Genomic DNA, 25270 nt, shown 5'->3' with positions numbered 1-25270 from the left:
TCAAAAACTGGAGTAGAATGTATATTTATGAAAGGAAGATGCTTGATGTGATTTCATGTAATTGAAATACTTTTTTCATTTTTAGGGAAAAGAAGAAGGAAAAAGAGCGTGATGAGTTATGGAAGAAACTATCCCAGTTAGAGCTGAATCACAAGTCAAAGCTCAACTCAGTTCCCCATCACTCCCCCTAGTGGCTCTTCGAACACCTTTCTCTTTGTAGAGTCGGGTTCTTCCACCCGCACTGTAAATTGACTGTTGTGTGAAATGTGGTCAGGCATTGACCTCAAAAAAATAAATAAACCTAAATATAATAAGATGGCCCAACCCAGGAACAAATTTAATTCCATTTCAATGGGTGACATTTCAGTTCAGAAAAAAAAATATATTCCTGCTACAGAGGAAAGGGCAATAAAAGAATAACTTCCTATTGATGTTCAAGTTAAGATTCTTCTGGCAGTTGTGCTTGAAGCTGCTTGAACCTCTTATGTTTGCCATGCTGTTGGAAAAACAAATTTTCTAATCTATGTATACTGCTTGGAAGTACATGACAGTTGATGATTCCACCACTCTAAGGAAGAGAATCTTTTCGAAGACAAATTTTGTAAGAGTTGAGATGTTTAGGTCTATTAATGTTTTTTCTTTGATTCAAAACAAAAGTGGAACTTTTTATGGTGCATGTTATGTCAGCAGCTATAATTGGAAAATGTTTGTTTGAGCCCTTAATTTGAACTCTTTATTGAATTCGTTTTGACTTTAGTTTTAAGTTGTCAACTTGCAGCTAATTTGTACATTATATTTAAGAGATTCATCTTAATCAAGATCACTTGTTATGTGAGTTACAAGGAGCAGATTATAATAATAAATGTTGCTTTGCAACCTTTCTCTAAAAGATCTTTAAATTCAAAGCCAGAAAATGGGTAGAATATATCATCTTCAAATATTTATTCATATAATAATATAAAATTAGCACTATATCGGGTGCTTTATAGTTATGCTACTAGTTTACTAATTATTCATTCACGACAAAAGAAAAAAAATCTCCAATTGTGAGTTCCCTAATCACTTCTTTTTCATCCTAATCATTAACTACCTCATTTTCTGCTACTAAAATATATATGCTCCTTTTCTCACTCATTCACCTAATCTAAAAAGAAGATTCAATACTGTCTTAGAAAAAGTTTTCATTAGTCAAAGTTTTTTTTCTTTCTAGTACAAACTTTTTAAGATTGATTTTTGTCCCTGAAACTTGTGTTTTAAAATGTTTTTTTCATTTTGATGTATGTTTTTTAACTAATAAGTTGGATTTATTGATTTCAGCAATAAAGCTAAATCTTCTAGGTTTTTTTTTTTTTTTTTAATTCATGTAGAAGATGTTATCTCATTGTTGGTATTTAGGAATCTGCGAAGATATTTTTAATTAGTTTATTTCAGTTTATTTTTTATTAAGGAATGCCCCAGTTTTTAAAAGTTCAAATGGAACCTCTATATAAATTGAGTCAAAAATTATGGGTTGTGAAATTGTTACCTTGTACAGTAGACTTTTATTACAGCACTTTGATGCCTTTGCTTTCTAAAATTGAATTTCAGTTATAAATATGTATATTGCTTCATTTGATATATATTAATAATAAGAATGCTTTTTTTTTATTTGGCAGTATGAAAAAAAATCCATTAAATTCAAGATATTCTCCATATTTTATTAGTATTTCAAAAAAAAAAAAAAGATTGGAATGCTATTACTTCTTTATTTTAATTCCTGAGAGTTAAATTTTTCTTCAGGTAGCTCAAGGACTTCAGTTCATTAATGGTAAAGTATTTTCAAATTTACTTAATTATCAGTTGATTAAGATTTTTTATATTTCTGAGGAAAACTTTTTCTTCAAATTATATAAGGATAAAATTCTGAGTTCATGTAAAATTAGTCTACTGTGTATGGTAAAAGATCCTGCAATTTTGTGCAATTCCATCGGCCAATCATCACATTGACCAAAGGCTTACAACAAATAGTGATGATAGCCAGGGCTTAAATTTTATGCTGATTTTAAGTCAATCCATATGTCAAGGTTTCTTTTATGATGCTTCTGAGATAGTTAGATCCAAGTATGAGTTTAAATGTGCCAGATATATCAGTGAACTTAGCTGTTTTTTAGTTGCTTTTGGCAACTCACTTCTGAATCATGGATTGAGGGGAAAACATGCTTTGTTGCCCTCTATCATAGTCTGTCCTACAAAAAGCACTTAGTATTAGTAAATCAACTTTCATGCCATGTTGAAGAAAAGAATTCTTTGGAACTCAACTGTTATTTGATTTTGTATGATTTTTTGAGAGCCAACGTGAAGAGATTTCATCAAATTACGCTCCCTCCATTGCCGAGTCACATAGAATTGTGTAATGCATGTTGTGGCCATGTCATGTAAATAAAGAATGAAAAATGAATTTTTTTTAATGCATGGGTCTTTACTTTTTTTCCCCCATTTCATGTAGTACTACTCAAGTGTACAGATTTTACTTTTTTTTAGTACAGCAGTAACTTTCATTTCCAAAACATTTGCCATATGATGTGAAATAGTTTTTTTCAATTTATGATATTTTTGCTCTTGAGGTAAGCGAAGAACATGTTAGAGATACTTGAATTAAAATTTGTCATAAATAATAGCAGAAATACTTGATGTTATGTTGTATTAAATTAATTTTTAGTATCACCATTTTTGGATGTTTTGTGGAGTTTGTTGTTAATGGCAATGTTTGTTCATAGAAAATTTATGGAATTAATTTATTTTAGTATACCTGTGGACTAAAATAGTCCTTTCTTATTTTCCTCTTCCACTTTTCGAGAAAAACAATTTTTCAGATTATTTATGGTATTTTTACTTAGTTCATTTATTAAGCTCTTGTTTTAAACTTAGATATTTTCAATAAATTTGCATATACCGGTGTAAAGAAAAATAAATTTAAAAAATGAGCACAGAAACAATTATTGAAATAAATCTCATATTTGCTAACTTTCCAAATTCTTATACAGAAGTTACTTGTGAATATGATTTGTATGATATTGTGAAGAATAAATTGCTCCTGGTAAAAAATAAATTATAATTTCTTTTTTTAAAGTTATTCAAACAAAACTATTTAAAACAATTTATTTAAGGTAACATGTAACATTTGTTTTTACAGCTTTATTCTCATATAATTAGGAAAAACACACTTATATTTTTAAATTGCTTTTTGATTTTAAAAAACATGAAACCTACCTACTACATCATTTTAAAAGATTATAAATTGTTGCACTTGAATATATTGCTTAATAATACAAGATAAATTTTTTTAGTTAATGTATTTTTAGCAGGAGACATCAGCCATTTTGTACTGTCATAAATAATATTATTATTCCAATTATCAACATATTTTCAGTCAATTGATGGATAAAAATTATTGGTATGGTTAACAACTGACAACACTATCAAACGTTGGAAATTTACAAAGAAAAAAAATTAAAGCAGGAATAATGCATGTAAAGATCTTAAAGTAATTTTAAAAACAAATGTAACATAAATATTTGACTGCTTTAATAGCCCATACATATTTTATACATAATAATATATCTATTTATCCTAGATATTTAATAATTGTTCAGATAGATAATTTGGTATAAATTCTGGTTGTTTTGTTATCTATGTGAAAAAAGTATGGATTATTTACTCAGACTTACTAGGGTTTTTCTTTATCCTACATAGTTGTACAGTATTATCAACACAGTATTCGTAAATGTTAAAGTGTGGTGTGTTCAGCAATTAATATAGATCAGTATTAAAATTTGAAGAAAACTATTTATAACATATTTTATTTAGTTAATATTTTCAGTGTTTGAAATAACACTCTTTATATCTTCTCTATTTCCTAACATTCTTCAAGAATATTAAAGCTGTCTTATAATTAAAAAAAAAAAAAAAAGTAGGAGGAATATTACTGAAAATTTTAATTTTGGAATATGGAGATGTTCAGAAATCAGAATCACAAAATGCATTGAGAGCTCATTGCAGATAATATATCAACAAATTTTCTTTAAGAATAAAAAAGAATTTTATGGTTCACAATTTTAATCTAATCAATTCTCTATATTTGGTACAAATGCAACAATGTCTCTATATTTGGAACAAATGCAAAAGGTTTCTCTTAACATTTTGATTTGATATTTATTAGGCAGATATATTTCTTTTTTGGTGCTAATGACAACTGACATATTCTAGGATACTATGCCAGATAATATTTCAATGATCTCATGGATGTGATCAAATAGGAATATGTTACCAACAAAACATAAAATTGTTACTTCACTTAAATACACTATATCTTTGGGAAATTAGTTTTTCAGTCATGGTATTATTCAAAAATAAATACAGAGACCTGTTCAATTTGGGCCCAACTTCCATTTGAAATCAATAAGTAATCCGTATTGGTTTCCGTGAAATACTCATTTGTCTCATTAATCAATGTCCATAATTAATCATTTGCTATTATAAATAATTATCAACTATTTACTATAATTTATATTTCATTTTAAAATGTTATAGAATGATAAAAATTTTAATGTTTTATTTGATTATAAACATCACATTTAGGATGCATTGATTCTTAAATTAAAAAATTCTTTTATATTTTTTTATTCTTTTTTGCATGGTAAAAAATGTTGAAAGAGTAGCAGGCCTTGATTTAAACCAGAAATATACACTCTGTTAATTTTTAGGAAACTCATCACAATATACTAATATCAAATTATGTGTCCACTAAATTAACAATTTTTTTTAAAATAATTAATGATTTTAAGTATATTCTATTGAATGCATGTTTAATATAATCAGACAACAACACACAGAATTCTGATCTAATTCTTAATTGCTTCTTCTTTTGGTTTTACATGATGTTTTTTAGATATTTGAAGGTTAATTTTGCTCCAATTAATTTTATTTTTGGAAATCCAGAATTTTTTTATTGAAGTTTACTAACATTCTTGTTTTATTTATTTATTTGTCTGATTTCATTATGATCATTAAATTAATTTTTTCGAACGATAACTCTTCCAATCTGACCGTTCAAGCAGTTTCAATTTCAACCTTAAAAAACAAAAACTTACTTTCTTTTATAAATTCATTTTTAAAACCTTTATAATTATTTAACTAATAATTTGATAAATGATGAATATCTTTGAGAATGAACAGTCTACATGGTATGCTGGCCATATTTTTTTTTTAAGCAAAAATACATGGGAAATTTTACTGTCAAAAATTTCTACAGAATTCATTGGGCAAGATTTTCTGGAAAATTTAATAAATTTTCATGACATCTTTTGAAATTTGCTTACTTTCCACAAACCATTCTCCTCTTAATCATTTTAGATTCTTGAGTATTTGGGTTAAGTGTGTGTTTCCCTCTTACGAAATTTAGCCTAAATATAATTGTTTTTTAAGTGTTGAGGAAATAAAATGCTAAGTAATATTTAAATTATGTAGAGAAGGCTTAAAATATAAGTTGCACTTTCTATTTGCTAAATGAAATTATTTAAAAATATGAATATTGCAGAATTATTAAAAAAATATTCTGCAACATTCTTAATAAAACATTTAAAGATTTGTTCATATTTTTTTTTTTTTTACTTAGGAAATTGAAATCGATTTAAAATATGCATCTGACATATTAACCTTCTATATGAATCAGTTATCTCGAATTTCCACTTTGCACTAATTTTCAGGATTTTTGAACAGTTATAGTTGTGTATACAGATGAGAAAGTTGAATTTCTATGGGTGGTTGTATATAAGTGAGACATTTCAATTATCGTTTATCCCATGGTATACAGGAATTGCGTATTTTGATCACAATTTTGCATTGTTTGCAATAGCTTCTAAGTTTTTGACTGAAATATTAACAACAAAGACAACACATTACATGAATGAAATAACTGCCATAATCGCTACATTTACACTATAAAATAGCATTTTAATGCCTTATTTCCTACAATTACTTATAACATCAAATGTGGTGATATTGTTTTGACATTTAGACAGAATAAACCAGAAAAAAAATGATTAACAGATTTAATAAGAAAATCTTAGGCTTCAAAGCAAATTGAAACGTATAAAATATTGCTAGCAAAAATTATGTATTTACAAATCAGCAACGTTTTCGCTCCTAAAAAGTAAAACACAATCCGCTAGTAAACATTTTCTTTCAGTTACATTATGTCATTAACTCGGACCAAACACTTCGCCTCGAATATTGGTTACTAGTTGCTTTAGGCGACCAACTGGTTCTTCGGAAATATTGGTTATGTTTGATTTCATATAAAACATTTGAATATAATTTCATCTCTGATTTTGTCTTAAGTTTTATTTAGTATAAAAATCTTTCTGATGGAGATTAGTCTCATGGCAACATAACTCTATTAAAAACATAAATGATCAGTTCATTATCTTTCGCGGTGCTATAATTTCACCTTTTTATTTCTCTTTTAAACAACGAAGATATTAAACAGAATCATTCTTCAATAGTTTTCATTCAGGAAAGGAAGAAAATCGCACGGTTTGATGAAACAATGAAAACGGTTTGAACTTCCAGGTAGCAATACATATACATATATATATATTTTAAAAACATTTGCGCGACTATTCAATGGACAATATTTTGAAATAGTGTGAAATTCATTTATATTGAATAATATTTTCTGAAATTATCACTTGGAAGCGCTAAAATTCATCTTAATTTTTAATTAAAAATTTAAAAAAGAAAAAAAAAACTGAAATGCTTATTCCTGTCATCCAAGATATATATATATATGCCAAACTGGTGGCTATTGATCTGTAGGGCACTAACAGGCAGACAGACACACATTCATGTATAATATGAGTAGAAATATTTAATTTCATGTCAGTGATTCCGTTAGATTGGCAGGCATTAAAACCGTGTTGTTTTAATTGTCTTGCGTATGTACTGTTTATTGAGTGCATGAGCGTTTCTAATGGAGACAATTACATGATATTTTGCCGATATTAAAAACATTTCTCTCCGGATAATCCGTCTTCTAATTTTTCCGATATTGCAAATTCATTTTTTACTCGTCTTGCAAATTACGCATATTTCAAACAGAATCCTTCTTCCTGAGCTCTCGGCATTATATGAAAATTTCGCGATTTAATATTTGATGAAATTATGATAGTAGTTTGAAGTGAAAAATTGCTATCCCTAACAAGAGGTTCAATCAATAGTCGGTATTTCACAAACTTTTCCTTTATATCATTTTTCCTTTCTGATAAACTAAATATCGAGTATATCAGTATTCTAAAGGATGTCTGAATATAGAGTATTTGAACACCAGGAAAAATCGAACTCGAGATTTTGATGAATCTTGTACATTTCGGACATCCCCCAGTTTGAAATTATGTCTGTCTATGAACACAACTGAAAAACGCTCTGAGCTAGACGGACGAAATTTGGTATAACCAAATTTGAAAATTTTTATTATATTTCGAACGAAGTCCGTTAATATGAAGTTTGGTTATCCTAGTACAAAAAAAAAAAACATAAGATAAATGAAAAATTTAAAGAGTAGAAGAATAAAATTTAGCATACAGGTTAAGCATGTAATGATTGGTTAAGTATCAAATTTTGAACCCATTTTGACCGTATGCACTTTTGTATACATGTAAGCGTGATACCTCAAAAACGTTAAGATTTAGATACATGAAATTTATTATGTGAACTTTGTTTTCAAATTGTAGTTCCTTGTCAAATTTTGGTTTCATTCCTCGAAAAAAAGGCGTCCAAAATATGTAATCGGTTTTCTTTGCTATTATTATTTACAAAATTGTAAATCCTTGTCAAATTTTGGATCTTTTCGGTGGAAAAAATGCTCGGTGGTCGTCCAAAATGTACATCATTTTGTTGTTGTTATATTTCGAAGCACGAAAAGCGTCATGTTGTTCGCTATATACGAACGTCGAGCGAGTGGGGGGATATTCACTCTTGAGAATTGCTGCGACTTTGACAATTTGTCACCTCCCTTCCGACACTTTCCTACTATACGTTCAGATATATAGAGAGGAATAGTTACAGACCAAAAAGAAACTTTTTAAAAAAACCTGCGAAAATGATTTTCTCGGTACTTTCCCGCTTACTCTCTAATAAAGCGAACCCCAATATAAGATTGTGAACATTGAGAAATGTCGTGAACGCCACGAGTACTCGGATTATTATTTTCACTCCCGAGAGTTGTGTGCTTCATAGTATAGTAAAGAAAACCGATGCTTGTGTATTAACTGCATGGCACTCGCGAGCTGTAGTTACGAAAGATTGATCTTTATCGTGAATCCAACGGTTTTACTGAATTTCATTTTCGATTAATTTTTGACATGCACAAGTGCTAGAAAATTGAAATGTACATTTTTTTCCAAAACAGTTGAAACCAAATTTGGATATAGAAATATAATTGCAATCACAAGATTACATAAAAATTTCATTTATTTCAATCATTGCGTTTTCACATATGAGAAAGTTCATGCTGATAGACGGTCGACCGTTTGATAATTTCGTTTAAAATTTGACGAAAATTTACACTTTAGTCGTTTAAAATTATGTACCAAATTTTATCTGTCTAGCTTTGTACCTTTTGTAGTATCCTATTTACTAAAACAGCTGAATAGATAGCAATTTGTTGTAGACTGATTCCGTTAAATTTTTATTTTTGAATCTTTTATATAATTTGGTGAAATTTGAATTAAATTCATTCTACATTAATATTTAAGGTGTTAATAAATCAATATCTAAAAAGAGGAAGTCGTCACCAAAGAGCTAATCATTTAATAAATTTTTATCCAAACCAGCAAAAACTTTATCATATACTCTCCTGTTAAAATCTTCTTGCGTAAAATGATGGATTTTGGATAAGATCGCAAATATTTGCATAACGTAAGCGAACTATAGTTATGAAATATAGGTCTTTGGAGTGAATTAGATATTTTTACTGAATCTACTGTGAAACGCCTACTGGCCGAATGATACCAAAAATTGACATGAAACTACAGTTGTAGTCGAATTTCATTGATCGAATGATTGATTTCGCATCGAATTTCTTTGATCTAAATATTCCATTTATGAGTTATTGCGTTTACACGCATGCGAAAATATAATGTGACAGACGATCAATCATTTGACAAATTTAAATCAAAATTTGATAAGGATCTATATTTCAGATACTAAATCTCTGTACCAAATTTTATTTTCCTAGTTCTTTGCATTTTAGAGTTGGCGAATTCACTTTTATTCGAACAGCCAGAGCGAATGAATTTCGTTCAAAATTTGATAGAAATCTGCAAATTTAGTGCAAAGATCATATATAAAGTTTCATTCCTCTAGTTGAAAATGTTTTTGAGGATCGTGCTCACAGACTGACTTAATTCTATATAACTTTTTACTATCGAAAAATCTCCAAACAATATAGAATTTCACCAATTTTCTTACGCCGAATTCGCGTTTGGTTCACAATCCGTTAACCAGGTGCAAGCGAAAAATCTCCAAATAATGTAGAATTTCACCAATTTTCTTACGCCGAATTCGCGTTTGGTTCACAGTTGACGACATTTGCGACCGGCTAACGGAAAAGTTCTGTTTTTTTATAACTCAGGGAGACCTGAAACGAGGAAATTCGACAAAATCCGGAGTTATAATTTATTATTATTATTATTTTTTGACGATTATAATACTTTTTCTTTGCATACTTTGTTTATGAGAAAGTAAAAAAAAAAAGAAGGAGCAATATCGTTTAAGTATGCAAGAACGTCTACGGTAGAACATTGCCGATGGTTGAATGACCGTGATCCAATGATCTCGGAGAGACAGACTTCCTTATAGCAGATTATCTTTGATACAAATCTTCAATTTTATTGTTAAGACCATAAACCAATATAATTTTATTCGTTCCAGAAGACATAAACGGATTTTTCGGAGAAATTTAACTTGTGGAGATTTATCAAAATCTCACAACTGAATATTTTAATCGCTGCAATATTTTCTCTTTCCTGTTGAAAAAAAGAAAAAAATATGGTAAAGAAATGGTACTTCAGTAGAAACTTTCATTGGGGACAATTACATCGAGCGACTTGTTAAAACAGTTTCGACGTTGTTTATTGTTCTCAAAAACGTTATTAAATATGAACTTTTGAAAAGGAGAACTTTTTCCCCTTTCAGACGATTCTTAAATCACCTCCCGCATCAGACGATTCTAAAAGGAGATCGCATTTTGAGAAGACATAACTTGACGACGTGCCAAAATGTGTTGGTGGTTTTCGGCGAAAACTGCTTACTCGGTGTTTATTCGAGTACCTTAAATGTAGTCCGTAGTAGCTTTGGTTGTTTCCAGCTCTCTTAGAATTAACGACGCAATGTCTCAGGTTTTTAGAGAACCTGAAAGAGACCAACAATTGATACAAGAATATTTTTTACCCTTTTTGCAGTTTTTGCTTACTGATATTTTATCAGAATTTTTTGATATTCTATCTTCAAAATAAGGTATTCAAAATTGATCTGCAGTGAAATTTGATTCTAGATCTGAGTCATTTGGATATGGATAATAATAATTGAATGATTTGAATAACTCCAGAAAAAGTTAGTTGAAATTTCTTTCTTTTAAGAATGTATAAGTTATTATAGAATTTTCAAAATTATTCTTTAGTTTTTTAAAAGAAGCTTCAATAAGTCTTAGTAAAAAAAAAAAAAAAAAGTGTCCAGTAAAATTAAATTTAAAGAACAATCAGTCGTAGCTATCTCCTCAAAATTTTCTATGCCCTCTAATAATCTCAGAGAACGTCTTGTTGGGCATTGGCATAAAATAGATACGCGCGTTAGAAATATTAACCTTTCGCTTGAATTTAGCATTTTTGCTGAATCTGCAATATCATCCTTGGCGAGTTATTTGGCGACTAATACTTGGCATGCGGTTAATCGCATCCGAAAATTGAATTTGTGTTTTGGACGCATTTTATTCGGCCGATTGAAGCAAAAAATTAACAGAAAAATACATCTGTTGTCAAAACAATCACATAGCAAATGTGATATATTTAAGTCAATGTGATTTTGAGTTATCGCGTTTAGATGTTTCTGAAAGTGCAGACGAACAGACGTTAGATTTGGCTCAAAATTTGAAAGCTGTCTGTAAATAAATCTGTGGAACGAATTTTAACCATCTAGTTCTTTTCGTTCCTTACTTACCGTGTTTATTCGAAAAGTCGGACAGACAGATTTCCTCTGAATGGTTTTATGCTCAAAATTTGATAGAAATGTACAAATTTGGTTTAAATTCCATATACCAAATTTAATCCCTCTATCTCAAAGCGTTTTTGAATTATCTTTGTCACAGACAGACGGACATTTTCCAAAAATGTATTTTTTGAACTCAGGGTGGTCTAAAACATGAAGATTCGTCTAAATCTCGATTCGGAATTTTGGAATTTTACTACACTTTCTCTATACTACATATACAAGAAAATAAAAAAAAACTGATGGAAAAATTACGATTTTTTTTTTTTTTTTTTTTTTTTTGAAATATTAAACTTGATCCTAAAAAATGTTGGAAACCGATAAGAGCTTGTAAATTCTAGTTGGAAAGTTTATTCTCTTACTTGACACTAATACGTAATTATTCCCATGTAATACGAATACATTGTAAAGAAAAGCGTTGGATTCTATGTATTTAATTGACATTAAATCTAGAGACAGAATACTTTCGAGACTTCATACTCTTGAAATTGAGATCAAGAGTGATGTCCTCGGTGACCAATACCAGAAAATATGAAAACTCGCCTACTAATCGAAAGATATTTGACAGCGAAAGGTAAAAAGCAGCGATTCTTTCCGTAGGTTTTGTCGATGACTGGACTGCAGTGATCGAAGATTAGATTTGGCACACAGCCAATTGAATAATGTTTTTTCTTCTGCTCTTTCCACGCAAGACTTACCTTTGCTTTCTTTTCACCTTCGTGCTTTTTTAAAACTATTATTTAGTTCTGTTTTCAATGTGCCTCTACGAAAAGCTATCTACTTACACAATTGTGATTATTTTTTCATTTATAAGAAATCACTCGATTTGTAAAAAGAAGAAACGTAAATAAAACCTTTTTTAAATATAAAGGCAAAGCTATCTTTTTAAATGTATTCTTTGGCTTAATATTAAAACAGCTTGCTCGTTTTTAAGTGAAAAACTAAAAAAGAGTGCATTTGTGAAAAAAAAAAATGATTTCCCAAATACAGAACATGAAACCTTTATTCTGTCTCATTGTATAGAAAGTCATGATGAAGATACTACAAAATCGATGGCAGAAACAGAATTCCGGCGACTGTGGATCTCGGGCGAGATGCCTGAAAAAACAACAGAGAAAAATTCAGTTTAAAAAAGTTATTAATTGCATTTCTACAAGAAACAAAATCAAAGATATGACAAAAACTATCTTGAAAAAGAAATCTTCCCTTTTGATTATCTGCATTTTAAATTAAAGTAAATTTTCAATGCACAAACAGAAATTTGATTGAAAATATCGTTAAAGGCATACAGTTGCAATTTCGATCGCTACCTGCTAGCACAGTGGTCGACAAATTCATTAGTAAACTGAGCCAACCATCAACAGTTCAACATCTCTTTTGAGAGACAATTTTTTAAACAAATTATATGGGTAGGTATATTGCTATTCACTTAAGTAGTGTACTCTTACGCTGACTTTTACTAAGAATGCCCTCAAACTGATGTGACTGGGCCAACCACGGTTTGCCGACCACTACGCTAGCACATTCAGCTTTCTGTTGTGACATCTTGATGATGTCGGTAATTTAAAACGTGTTAAAATGTATGCCAATCAGTTGAAAAAAGATATTTATCTGAATACCATGTGTATGCGTTTGTAACGTTGTTTGGGAAACAAACAAAATCATTTGTCTTATCCACATCTTTAATTCTGAGCTTCAACATCAAGCAAAAATGGGCAACTTTTAGATGACTTTATAGTTATGTTGGATAAACTATGATTACATTTCTTAGTGGCATACACATCATAATAATGCAAAAAAAAAAAAAGAAACAAGCATAGGGTTACATCCAAACTATTTATACGTCCTTGATAGGGATTTTACCAAAATTACCAGGATACCAATTTTATCAAGTGTTTATCAAGTTATTCAAGTGTTTTCAAACAATTTTATCAAGTGTTCTTTAGGACGCGTGATTTTCACAAAATATAATAGCTCAAGGCATGGTTGTTGTGTTGTGGCTTATGGCACTTTATAAGACCGCTGACAATTATCTGTCAGCGATTTAAGGCGAGTGAGCGTCTCTTGTTTTTTCAGTAGCGCCAACTAGGGCTAAGAGTACGACTTAGCTACTTCATGCGTCACATTCGCTTGCACAACCCCTTTTTACAGGGGGGAGGGGCACATTCACACAACTCGCAGATAGAACATAGATGAACAACACCAACTATGCCCGAACCGGGACGCCCAGAGCACGGGGAAGACGTTACCCCTGTGCCAGGACGCTGGCTCAAAGCATGGTAAAAACCAGTAGCCCGCACTAGTACTCTCAAGTTAAAGCTAGAGTGCATTTTTAATTTCAGTTTAAGGGGGTAGAAAGAATTATTTTTAAAAACCCAACAATTTGAATTTATTACTCACGCAAATAGAGTTATGCAAAATGAAATTTTTTCCTGAGGCCAAGAATTCCCGCTTCTATCCTCAGCAATCGTCGAAATTGTATGATTAATAGCTTGCACATTTTCAACCCTTTCATTCAGCTATTACGCACCGTTCTTTAGCCGATTGCCCACGTAGGAATTTGCCTGAATCGACATGCCGTGGTGTGGGTTATATATCCAATCCATATCAATTTCCATCATTCCAGCTGGATTGGCCGTTGCGATTTCATTACGTAAATTGGCCGGGAATAATTAGTCTGTGTATGGGGTGGTGGTGGCAGAGGTTTAGAATGTTCGTATATGCAGCCGAATTGATTTTCTGGGGGATGGTCATCAAGGAAATAGTACAAAGTAAGTACAGGAATAGGAGGAGATCGAAGTTATTAACAGCGGACGGATATTCTTGGAGTAGATTGTTGTGAATGACCAGTCTTATTTTACTTCGGGAATAAGCTAAAGCTCGTTTTGTCTGGTCAACTAATTAGAACTCTTGAAAGTTATGAAACATACTAATCAATGTATGATAGTCCTCGATAAATTATTAGTAGTATTAAAAACATTAGATTACTTGACACAAATTAAAGTAAAACTGGCATTGAATTTCAGAAATTCATCAAAAAATTATGCCTTGCTATAATTTTAGATACTTTCCACGCTTTTATTTAAATCAGTAATTTAAAGTCGAATATAATCTAAACAACCTGAATAAATGATTCATCGGTTGTCAGTTCTTTGAATTTCATTTTAATTGCACTTGAAGTTTACGTTTCACTGCTTGGAACCAACGATTCCAAACATTTAAAAAAAATTAATTTGGTTTTGTAAATTTTTTATTCCTTGACAGAGACAATTTATGCTAATGGATATATTCAAACTTATTGTTGCTTGAAATCTACATCTTCAAAAAGGAATAAAATTAATAAAAAGTTAATCACATGAAATGAATGAAAAAAATTGAAAAAATCATTTTCATATTGTACACGCATCGTATATTATTACAGATACTAGCCGCCTTTGGCGACCAGCCGGTTCGCCAATCTTAATGTTCGTTAAAATTTTAATAATTAAATATTTTATGCAATTCCTACTTTAATAGCTTCTTCATCAAAATATTTTAAAACTTCAAATTTTGATATATAATTCACTTATAATATTCCTAATATTATAAACGCCTTCAGTCATAACGTACTATGTATCTCTCTAATTTTCTGTTAGTTCCCGTAGAGTTTATACTATAAATTAAAGTGGAAAGGATTAATCTGCAATTAATATAATAATATTTTTTACTGAAACAAAGTATTTTTTTGTAATATGATTACTGAAAACAGTAACTGAGCGTTAAAACTTTATGGGCACTAAAGAATATCTTTCCTAATTTATGAAATATTTCAAGAATTTGTCAACAAAATATTCTCAGATTCATCATGACCAGAACGATTAATTAACAATGTTTAATTTTAAATGCATTAAACACTAAGAAAATAAAACGAATCGTTTAAAATAATCGGTTGAAAACAGGTTAAAAAAAACTACTTAAAAAACGATGTACTTAAAACTATAAGCGTATACAAAAAATATATAACTAACATAAATACAATTTAATTACAAAAACATGCAACTAACCTAAAAATAATTTAAATCATCCGTTGATAATGGTTGTCATGTCAACAATCAGAACACAATGCGCATGCGTGAATTTTCAACGCCAGTTACGGTAACGCAAATGCGTGAGTTTTTCTACGCCAGGTGGGGTAACGCTATGCAGATTAGAAATTTTTAATTTCCTTTATTCTGTTTTATTTTAATTCAAAAGTACTTAAGAATGAATCTGAAAGATCGAGTAATTAACAATGTTTAATTTTAAATGCATCAAACATTAAGAAAATAAATAGAATCGTTTCAAATAATCAGCCGAAAAATCTTAAGCCTAGTCTCATGACTGTTGGGGAAAAAAAACTGAATCCGTACTGATTTGGCGGTGGGGAAAATGAAAAGATTTTTTTGGCGGGAAAGTTAGTTTTTAATTAATAATTAAAACTCTAATTAAAAATTCAAAAAAAGGGCTATCCTATCTTTTAAGTTAGATCAAACTGCACACGGTGTGCAAATTTGATTAAAATCGGTTCAGTAGTTTAGGAGTCCATCGCGGACAAACAACGCGACACGTAATTTATATATATCAAGATGAAATTATTATTGAAATTTAAGCAGTTTTGGTAGTCTGCAAACTGGTCGACTACTAACAAAAAGCGGTAACTATCAACTTTCAAAATTTCAAGCAATTTCAGCTTATCAAAGTTTGGACAAAATCTTTTTAAGTGTGGACCATCTGTCTATTCATTCATATATGTGTCAACATTTCAGTATAAATATACACATGAGTTGCATGAAATAAATTTACCATGTGGGCTTGATATCAGACCTCTATCAAGCAGTAGCAGTGTTTTTTGAAATCTTGTTCGTCTGTCTATAGTGCTTGAACACATTTCGAAAATGGAACGAGCCAGGCTGATGGGATTTGGCATGTGGCTTTTACACCAAAAATATAAATCTGTATCAAATTTTGGAGTAAATCCGCCCAAGAGAAATTATTTTTGCCTATTTATATTATATGCGAAAATTCAAAAACGCAGTTAGCTAGAATGCTGAATATTTGTTTTGACATCTAAGATATCCAATTTATCATATAATTATCATCTAAAGTATCAAATTTTGGACGCAATAAGGAAGATGCTCGTAATGCATATTCGATTTTCTTCGCTATATTATGAAGCTAAACACAAATTACATCATGAATAAATAAAAGTATGCGAGAAGACGAGGGGAGAATATTCCTCCTGGTTGTTTTAAAAAATAATAAAATTATTCGATCTTAATGATAAGCAATGCCTTCTGAAGAAGCTACATAAGTCATAAAGCCATAAGACTCTCCCAACTGGCAAAATTTCTCTTTTTATTAGGTTTTAGCATCAACTTTGATTGCAAATCCACAAAATTTCATCATTTGCTTCATTTAAGCCTCAATTTTGATAACAAACCCACAAAATCTTAAATTTTGTTACGTATTAACCTTAATCTTGCTTGCAAATTCGACCTGAGATCACGAGAACAAATACTAGTACGATTGTCTCAAAATTTGAATCAAACCTACAAACCTATTTGAATCAAACCTACTAAGTTCAGCATTCACAAGCACTCCATACTGAACAAATACAGAACGTTGATCATTATGAAAACGCGTCAGAATTGGCATGGCGTGGAGGGAAAGATTAGATATCCAACTCATCTTAGTTTCCATTACGTCGTTATCATCTCGTCCATATCTGACTAGAGATTATGATAGCCAATACAAATAAGATCGATTCAAAATTTTAGTCCTGTTGTTTAAATGTAAACCGGAGATTAATGATGACTTCACACCACGCCTATTAAATAGTGACAATCCAGATTCGTGTATTTATATAAAAACCCTTCAGGTGTGATATGAAGGTTGGATATACAATCTGATCTAATTAACATCATGCCATTTGGAAAGGAGTTCTTTGACTACGAATGAGGAATGAAAGGCTTAGGATATAACTCCAGTGAAGCTTTCACAGAGGAGGTGGGAGTGAAGCTGGCGTATAGTGCTCGTAATTGACTAACTGAATTAGATGAGCTATAAGATGGAATATGTGGAAGTGCTACTATTCCATTGGAGTGGAATGGCGTTATTATTAATCAATCTTTGTTTTTAAAAAATCAGAAAGTTTGTTGTAAAATGAAAATATTTGGTAGTGTATCCGTTCAGTGTTTAGTTTTCCAATATTCGATAATAATTATTCAGGTCCAAGTGTAAGTCAGATCACAGGAGATCGAGTCTCTTAGAAAACACTGAAATATTTCATTATGCACAGTAAAGGTTTTCTGGTGTTTCTTTATTCTAGTTGGTGACTGCGTCATGATAAAGATGATTCAAAAAGATCTATGTCGGATCCAACAAAAAAGAATAATCTCAGCTGCTAATTTTTATTACTTCGGTTACCGCAACACAACACGAAACATTAAAAAAAAAAAAAAACAATTATTAATAATGCAAAAGTTTAACTTTTTTCAACGGCGCAGTTTGCTTTTGTTCCAAAAAATAAGTCCACCATCTCTATCCTCCTCAAGCCTCTGATTTTTTTAAAAGTATTATTCGATCTTGAGTTGAGCGGTGGTTCATCTTTTTATTATTATAATTATTATCTTTTCTACTTTTCTTCCTGGTATTAATCCTTTCGTAACAGAAGTAGGTTTGGATCCTTACATATATCATTCTGACTTCAAACGAATTCATCAACTGCATTGTACGTATTGTAACAACGTTCTGTTTTTCTTTCCGTGATAGTTGTTTTCTTTACCCGAATAATTCGAAACAAATCTTTCGTAAATGTGAAATGGAGGAGTTTATTTTTGTATCACATTGACAAATTGCGTACTGATGTACAATCCGATCATTGTATTGTGTTTGTCTGAAGGTGTATCACAGTTGAAAAACAACTGGATGACAAAGTAAAAGCAAGGTTAAGGAAATCCTGAATCCAAAAGTGCGATTTTCAGACAACTGAATAACAATTCAAAGTTGCCAATGGCTGCCAGGACAGGAAATTTGGAGCAGGCCCAAAATAACAACATATTTCGCTAATCGATATTTGGCATCTGCAATGCATTGCAGATGGGACTGCAATGAAATTCAACATCGTCTATTCCAAGCCCTATTCTTCCGATACTGATAGCATCTAAAAAAAAACTAAAATTCATTAATAACATTTAAGATTATTGATTTCTTTTCCTGCAATGTATGTTATCGATCGAATAAATTTGTTCTCACTGATGTGCCTCGCCAAATTAATTTGGGGCTGGAATGGCATCTTATAGGAGTAAAAAGGGTCTAAGGTCATAACATAAGATAACTTGCAGTTCGATTTATATATGCAATGTAACTGCGATATCACAAGATTTGATTTGATTCCACGGAAGAAAAATTCTCAACAATATGGATTTCCAAATAAGAATATTAAATAGTACTTTTAAATTCTTTAAAATAAAATTTTTAAAAATTCTCTAAATTGTGTACGTAAAATAGCATTAAAATATATATCATTAAATAGAATATACAATTAATATATTCAGAGAATTAAATAAATTTTAAATAACTTTTTCCCAATACAATTTTTTTCCCTGATAACGTTTCAAGTAACTTAATCTTCGATGAACTAATAATAAAATTTATAATTGAAGTATATGTTGTGCAATAAAAGAATTTTCGTATCCATTTTAAGTTTAGGGAGCTAAAAATCAATTTTAGTTAAAAAAAAGTAATAAACTTTAATAAAAGTAATAAAAAGTAATAAACTTTTAATGAAAATTCAATAAGCCATGCACGAAAATATTTCTTAAAAACTTATTTCTGGCCTTTTAAAATTACAAAATTGTAAACATTTTTTTTAAAAATATTTTTAAGTGATAATAATAAAAAAAGTAATTGGAAAAACTAAAATTTAAAATATTTGGAATATTTAAAATTATATTCTTTGATATATAATTATTTTAAAAGAGTTTTATAAGCATATTTATTGCAGTTTCATTCTAATGTGAATGTAAACAAAATTTCATAACATTAGATCTGTAATTTATCAAATTTAATATTCAATTTAATTATTTGCTGTGAATTAAAAATTTCCAATTCCTTGAAATGTTTTGACTTATCTATTTGCATTGTAGTTCTATATAGTGTTAAAACACAAAATTTAAAAAAATTCCGGATTATTCATTGAAGAATTTTCTTTCATTTATTAGCCCAACAGTTTATATATTTCCTACTGAATACAAAGTGTTGTATTTAAATATAAATCATCGCTTGTGAAGAAACAGTTGATTACCCAAACTTATCACTAAAATTTTCTACAGTAACTCTTAATTGATAGTGCACAAACTATCAATGATACACATTGAATTTATTTCAGATATACGAAAAGCAATGATAACAGAAAAAAATGATGCAAAGTTATTCTTGGGAAATAATTGAGAGTTATTTCCCTGGATGAATACGAGTCCAGGGTTTTGTTCTACAAGTAATTGGATTCATTTCAGTTTTACGAATGTAGTAAAGCTGCATTAACAGTTTGTATTATATCGAGATGATTTTCTCTTCTCACAATCCCGGATTATACTTTCGTCTTTCAATATTTTACTAAATAAGCTGCCAGTACCAATACAAATGAAAATAGATAGTAAACTGTAGTGGTTACTTATATATTCAAAAAAATTAATGGCTACTCGCATAGTTTGTAGGAGTTAATAACTTTTAATTTCATTTATGCATCGGTGGCTCGAATTTGAACTCGTTTTTGAACTCGAATCGTAGTCCGAGCTTATCATCTTTAAAGCCTATCATCGAAGCTGATGTAGGCTTTAAAAAAGTCCATCTACTTTGCATAGAAAAGTCAAAGCATGAATCTTCTTAATTTAACGAAGAGACTATTTGATGGCCAATTAGGCAAAATTATAATTAGGCATTAACTTTAAAGTGCTCATTTTTGGGAAATAGTTATTTTTACAAGATATCACAAAACAAATTCCTATGCTAAATTTTTCTAAAATAATTGTTGCATTACATGCGTAACCTATTGTGTTACAAAGTGAAATTGGCTCCATTTTTCTTTTCAATCACATTTGCAAGTATAATTTTCTGTGGCAAAAATTAATTCTAGATAGCATTAATGGGCTCCTAATATACCGTGGCCTTTACGAGATGGCGATTGACTTTCAATCTCAGGCAGGCGAGTGCATTTGCTGAGAGGTAGGGAAGTGTGAAACAAACACCATGTCGGGGTGAATTAACAGGATTATAAGTAACAATATACGACTTCTGCAGCATTATATCAATAATGTGAATTGTCATGAATCAATTAACCGAATTTCACATAATCATGCATTTCATGGTTGTGTCGAATTTGGCGTATTTTTTCTCCCGCTTCGCGTAATTGATCGCGCATTTACATTATTCATCGCTTCAATCGCGATTGTGAAACAATGTAATTTAATTAAATCTTGCAATATTTTACTCATGTCGCCACCTAACTTATCAAAATATAATCGTCTGATTTCAGACAGTTTTTTATTCGCATTACCAACTCGTCAGAGAAAGACTAAACTATAATTACATAAAAAAAGCTGTCATATGGCACCTAGCCAATTACACTTGTAGCCAAGCAACGAACACATTTCGAAAAAATTTATCTTTCGAAATTTGCTTTTCATAAAAAACCTTTGCTCTAAAAATAATGCCTTAAAAATTGTATGTCACTATAAAGTTAATCTAAACTACAGGCAAGAATTTTTCTCCCTGAATTTTCTTTCGTACACTTTAACACTGAGGTGCGTTTTGTGTTTAGATTCGTCATTTAGAAGCGAATCAAATATGCATTTTGGATCATTTCTCACTGATCAATTTGTTGCAGATCTATAATTTAAATGTAAAAAATTAGCTACTAAACTTCATATATTTGGCCTGGTGCAATTTTTTATCTATTGTGATTATTTGCACAAAAATAGAGAGAAAGTCAGTAATTTGACAGAATTGGTTCAAAATTTGATCTAAAATTCTGGCGATTAAAATCATATTTAAACGATGTGTTTTTCAATTATCTTTTTCACAGACACATGTAGGCTTGAGGTCAGACTACTATTTGATCCAGACTACTATTTTGGTATACCGAGTTACCAAATAGTAGTCAGTACAAAGTTATCGAAATTCTTCTAAAATAAATTCTTCTAACCATTATATACATAGACAAACAGAGAAGCATGATTCGAAAAAATTCCCTTGTCAAAATGTATAAGAAGAATTTTTGAAAGACCTGAATTCCTTCTTTTTTTCTTTTTCTTATATGATAAAATTGACAATGTAACAGTTATTGTTACAATGTAAACCACAGTGTATTACTAACCACTAATAACTATAGTTAAATATTTATGATTGGACAAATGTACCTTGTCCAATCATAAGTATTTTGTAATAGTTATAGCTGAAATTACCAGAACAGCTTATTTAAGTTGACAATGAAGTCATCGTTCTTTTCATTTGAATACAATTAGTGACCATGAGACAATATTGCGTAATCTTGTTTCAACTCTTTTCAATTATTGCTGTCATATATTGAACTTGGAGAAAAGCCATTTATCAATATCTTGTTACGTGATTGTTATTATTTCTTTTTTTTTCTTTGGAAGTTTGGCAACGTTAAAATAAATTTAAAAATGACGCATAGTTGACTGGTCATCCAAAGAGTGACATAAAATGGTGTTATAACTTATGTATATTATGATTAATCCCTTCTTTTTTATATATAATTTTGATGTATAACAAGACAATAGATAGCATTCTAAGAATTTTAAATTAAAAAAACATTCTAAGAATTGTTTTTAAATTCTAAGAATTAATTCTAATAATTTAAAAACAATAAAAAAAAATAGGAGGAGGAAAAAGGAGAAGGTTATTCTGTTTCTCACCTTGTCCGGAGTAGGTATGAGCAGTGCTGGGAAGCGAACGGGACTTCGTTTCCGGCCGTCGGATTGGGTATACTTTGCGTTCGAGTCCGGAGTGCCCGGTAAAAGAGGCAGGGAATGGCCACCTTCTTTCATCTTCTCTTCGTTCGTTTCCTACGAATAAAAATGTTTTATATTAAATAATTAGATTTAAAAAAAATATATTAATAGTTTTAACAAGTTTTGGTATTTTTGTTTTATATCGGGACAGAAGTTTTTGTTTTCGTATATTAAGAATGCAAACACGGCCGTTTATACATAATTTATATTTATACATAAATCTAATTCATGTGACACCATATTCACATGACAAAATGGCATTTAAACAGGCATATTTATCAATCAATGTGGATGTGTTTGCCTACTATTATATTTTATATTTTTTTCTTTTACATTTTGTTTGTTTATTTTGGTTTATTATTATTATTATTATTTGCTTCGTATTTTTCCTTGGTAATGTCATTCTAATTCGTACATTGGAACTTAAAGTAGGTAGGTAAATTAATTCTTCAACTTGGCATAGTTGATTAATATCGTTTTCTGTTTAAATAAGAATAATAAAAGTGTTAATCTAAATAAATGAATATAAAACAATAAATTAAATAAAAAATAATAATATTCAAAATCAAGATAAATTTTAAATAAAAATGCCTTGATAATAATAAGAAGAAATAGAAATCCGTTATCGTTTGGTTTTTTGAATGTTATAATACGATAGCGGAAAATAATTTTTTTTTTTTTTCCCACAGAGATGGTTTTTCCCTCCCTTACAATTTAGAGTTAGTAAAAGCACTGACAGTAAAGATTCAATGGATTTTTTTTTAAAGTCTGCACCAGCTCTTATTACTAATAAATTCTTTTAGGACTAAGTTTAATACTGCTAATCAATATGTTGATACACATATCTGCTAATTTGTTAAACGTATAAAGTAATCTCATAATTTATGTAACATAAACTGAACATATTATAAATTCTAAAAACATTAATATAATTGAGATTAGATATTCTAAGACTGCTTAAGAAGTTGAAGGATTCTAATATAAACAGAAAACGATTTAAAATAAATTATGCGTAGCAACTCACAAAAAGAAATCCCAATTAGGATTTTAATGTACAAACTAAAGTTAAATTAACGGTAGAAACTATATAATAAAGAATAAGTGATTATTTCGATAAGAGATATAATTGCTTTTGCAGTTAGGAGCAGCAATTAGAAGTGTCAAAATTACTGTATATTATCTAAGCATGAATTGTTAGCTATTACTTAGCAGTTTTTATAAAATAAATAATGAAAGCTCTAAAATGTTCCATTACAGATAAATCGTCAGTTTTGAGGAGAGAATAGCCAATACAAGCCACATTAATACCGATAAGCAATTCAATTGTTTAATTCAGATGGAAGAATATTTCTTTAATATCCCCTTCTTTTTCTTTAATATCCACGACACTCCCCCTTAACTTCTAAACGGTGACAGACAACCATAAAGATGGTGTCCAGGTATTGTAAAAACACTATAAGCTACTCGATGGGGCAATTCTTAACGCCATCTATCGGCATATTTTGGAATTAGCAATCCTATCTCGTAAACTGTGAAAGATACGAAGAAAAAGTCAATTAGAAAGTTATAAAGTACTCTTGATTTAATACAAAAGGTATCTTGCGCATATTAATACTCAAAATTCACTGATAAAAATAATTGAAAACGATTTCAAAGCACAGTTAAATGAGTGAATCAGTGTGAATTTTACAAATGCTTACCACACAGATTTTCGTTTGGTGTTAAGATCTGAGCAGTTAGTTATTCGAACATAGGAAAGCTAGAAAATTTTCATAAAATTCAAAAGCATCATTTTTTTTTTACATAAATACAATTTTAAAACTGATCGTGAGGAAGAAAATCCCCTCACCCAATCGAGAAAAAAAAAAAAAAGCATTGAAGTATTGAAATTATTTTGGAAAAAAAATTACTGAACTGAACTGAATCAAAGATCAGTTTATTTGAAAATAAATCAAGCACATTTTGATTTACCCGAGACCCATTAAAAATAATTAAAATAAACTTTTTAAAAAAATCTTTAAAAAAAAGCACAATTATTTCAATAAAAGTGAATGTCCGTTTGTTTGTTTGAGTTGTATTTAGTTCCATACTCCTTAATGGAATGGAATGTAATTTGGCACACATGATCCTTGCCACCTAAGAAATTGTTTAACTGCGCTATTAAAAAATTGCTATGCCTCTCTAAGGAGGTGGAGATGGAACGATTTTATGTTTTTCAGCCACAACTTAAGAAAATATCAATGAACAAAAAATAATTTTACATCATTCTAAAATTTAAAAATTTAGATTTTTTTGGTGAAATAAATTTCATTTCGAAGTACAATTTTTCTAATTTTAATTAGTCTTTCAAAATTAATCTAAAATCATAATATAATAGCTCTTTTTTTTTCGTTGAAATTTAAACCTATTTTACTGTTTAACTATACCTATAACTTGAGCATTTTTACCAATGAAAAATTTAAGTTTTTTTTCCCTTGAATATTTTTATATTTGCTTTTATCTCTTATTATTTTTTAATATGCATATTATATAGATATTTACTTTTAATATCGCAATTTGAAACTGATGTAATTTCTGTTACTTTTTGTCTTGATTTTGTCACTCATGTTAACATTTCCAAGTTTTCAGAGTATCATTTAGCACATAATGACTACGTTTTTAGCCTGGACTTAATGATTAAGATTTTATTTCATTAGATTAGTTTTCCGTTTTCTTTGAATTAATATATATTTCATCGCGCCGATTTCAATGTCATATTTTTTTAAAACACGCAAATGGATAATTTTTTTAGCTTCAAAAATTACAGATATTTGGCTGTTTAACTTCGCAGAATCTAGAATTCTATATTATTTATTTGTTAATCACATGTATACATATAAAACAAACAAATTTAGGCGCAGATGCGGTTACGGTCGAAG

General features: G+C 29.7%; 2 protein-coding genes across 9 annotated transcripts in view; one reads left to right on the top strand and one right to left on the bottom strand.

The window, feature by feature from the left end:
* LOC129961738 (serine/threonine-protein phosphatase 2A 56 kDa regulatory subunit epsilon isoform-like) overlaps positions 1-2447 on the top strand; it is a 107634-nt gene extending 105187 nt beyond the window's left edge. For all 5 annotated transcript variants that reach the window (XM_056075291.1, XM_056075296.1, XM_056075305.1 and 2 more), the window contains exon 12: positions 86-2447. In XM_056075291.1, coding sequence (XP_055931266.1) covers positions 86-191 — 106 coding nt within the window. In that variant the 3' untranslated portion in view covers positions 192-2447. The remainder of the gene's footprint in view (positions 1-85) is intronic.
* Positions 2448-12286: 9839 nt separating this feature from the next.
* LOC129961629 (uncharacterized) overlaps positions 12287-25270 on the bottom strand; it is a 114806-nt gene continuing 101822 nt past the window's right edge. For all 4 annotated transcript variants that reach the window (XM_056075166.1, XM_056075158.1, XM_056075149.1 and 1 more), the window contains exons 3-4: positions 22257-22406; positions 12287-12399 (exon numbers count right to left, since the gene is read on the bottom strand). In XM_056075166.1, the coding sequence (XP_055931141.1) occupies positions 12343-12399; positions 22257-22406 (207 nt within the window). In that variant the 3' untranslated portion in view covers positions 12287-12342. The remainder of the gene's footprint in view (positions 12400-22256; positions 22407-25270) is intronic.

Source organism: Argiope bruennichi, chromosome 1 (assembly GCF_947563725.1).
Source record: "Argiope bruennichi chromosome 1, qqArgBrue1.1, whole genome shotgun sequence".
NCBI classification, from domain to species: Eukaryota; Metazoa; Arthropoda; class Arachnida; order Araneae; family Araneidae; genus Argiope; species Argiope bruennichi.
Note: the sequence above shows the minus strand (reverse complement) of the source record. Positions and strands in the feature narration are given on the sequence as shown.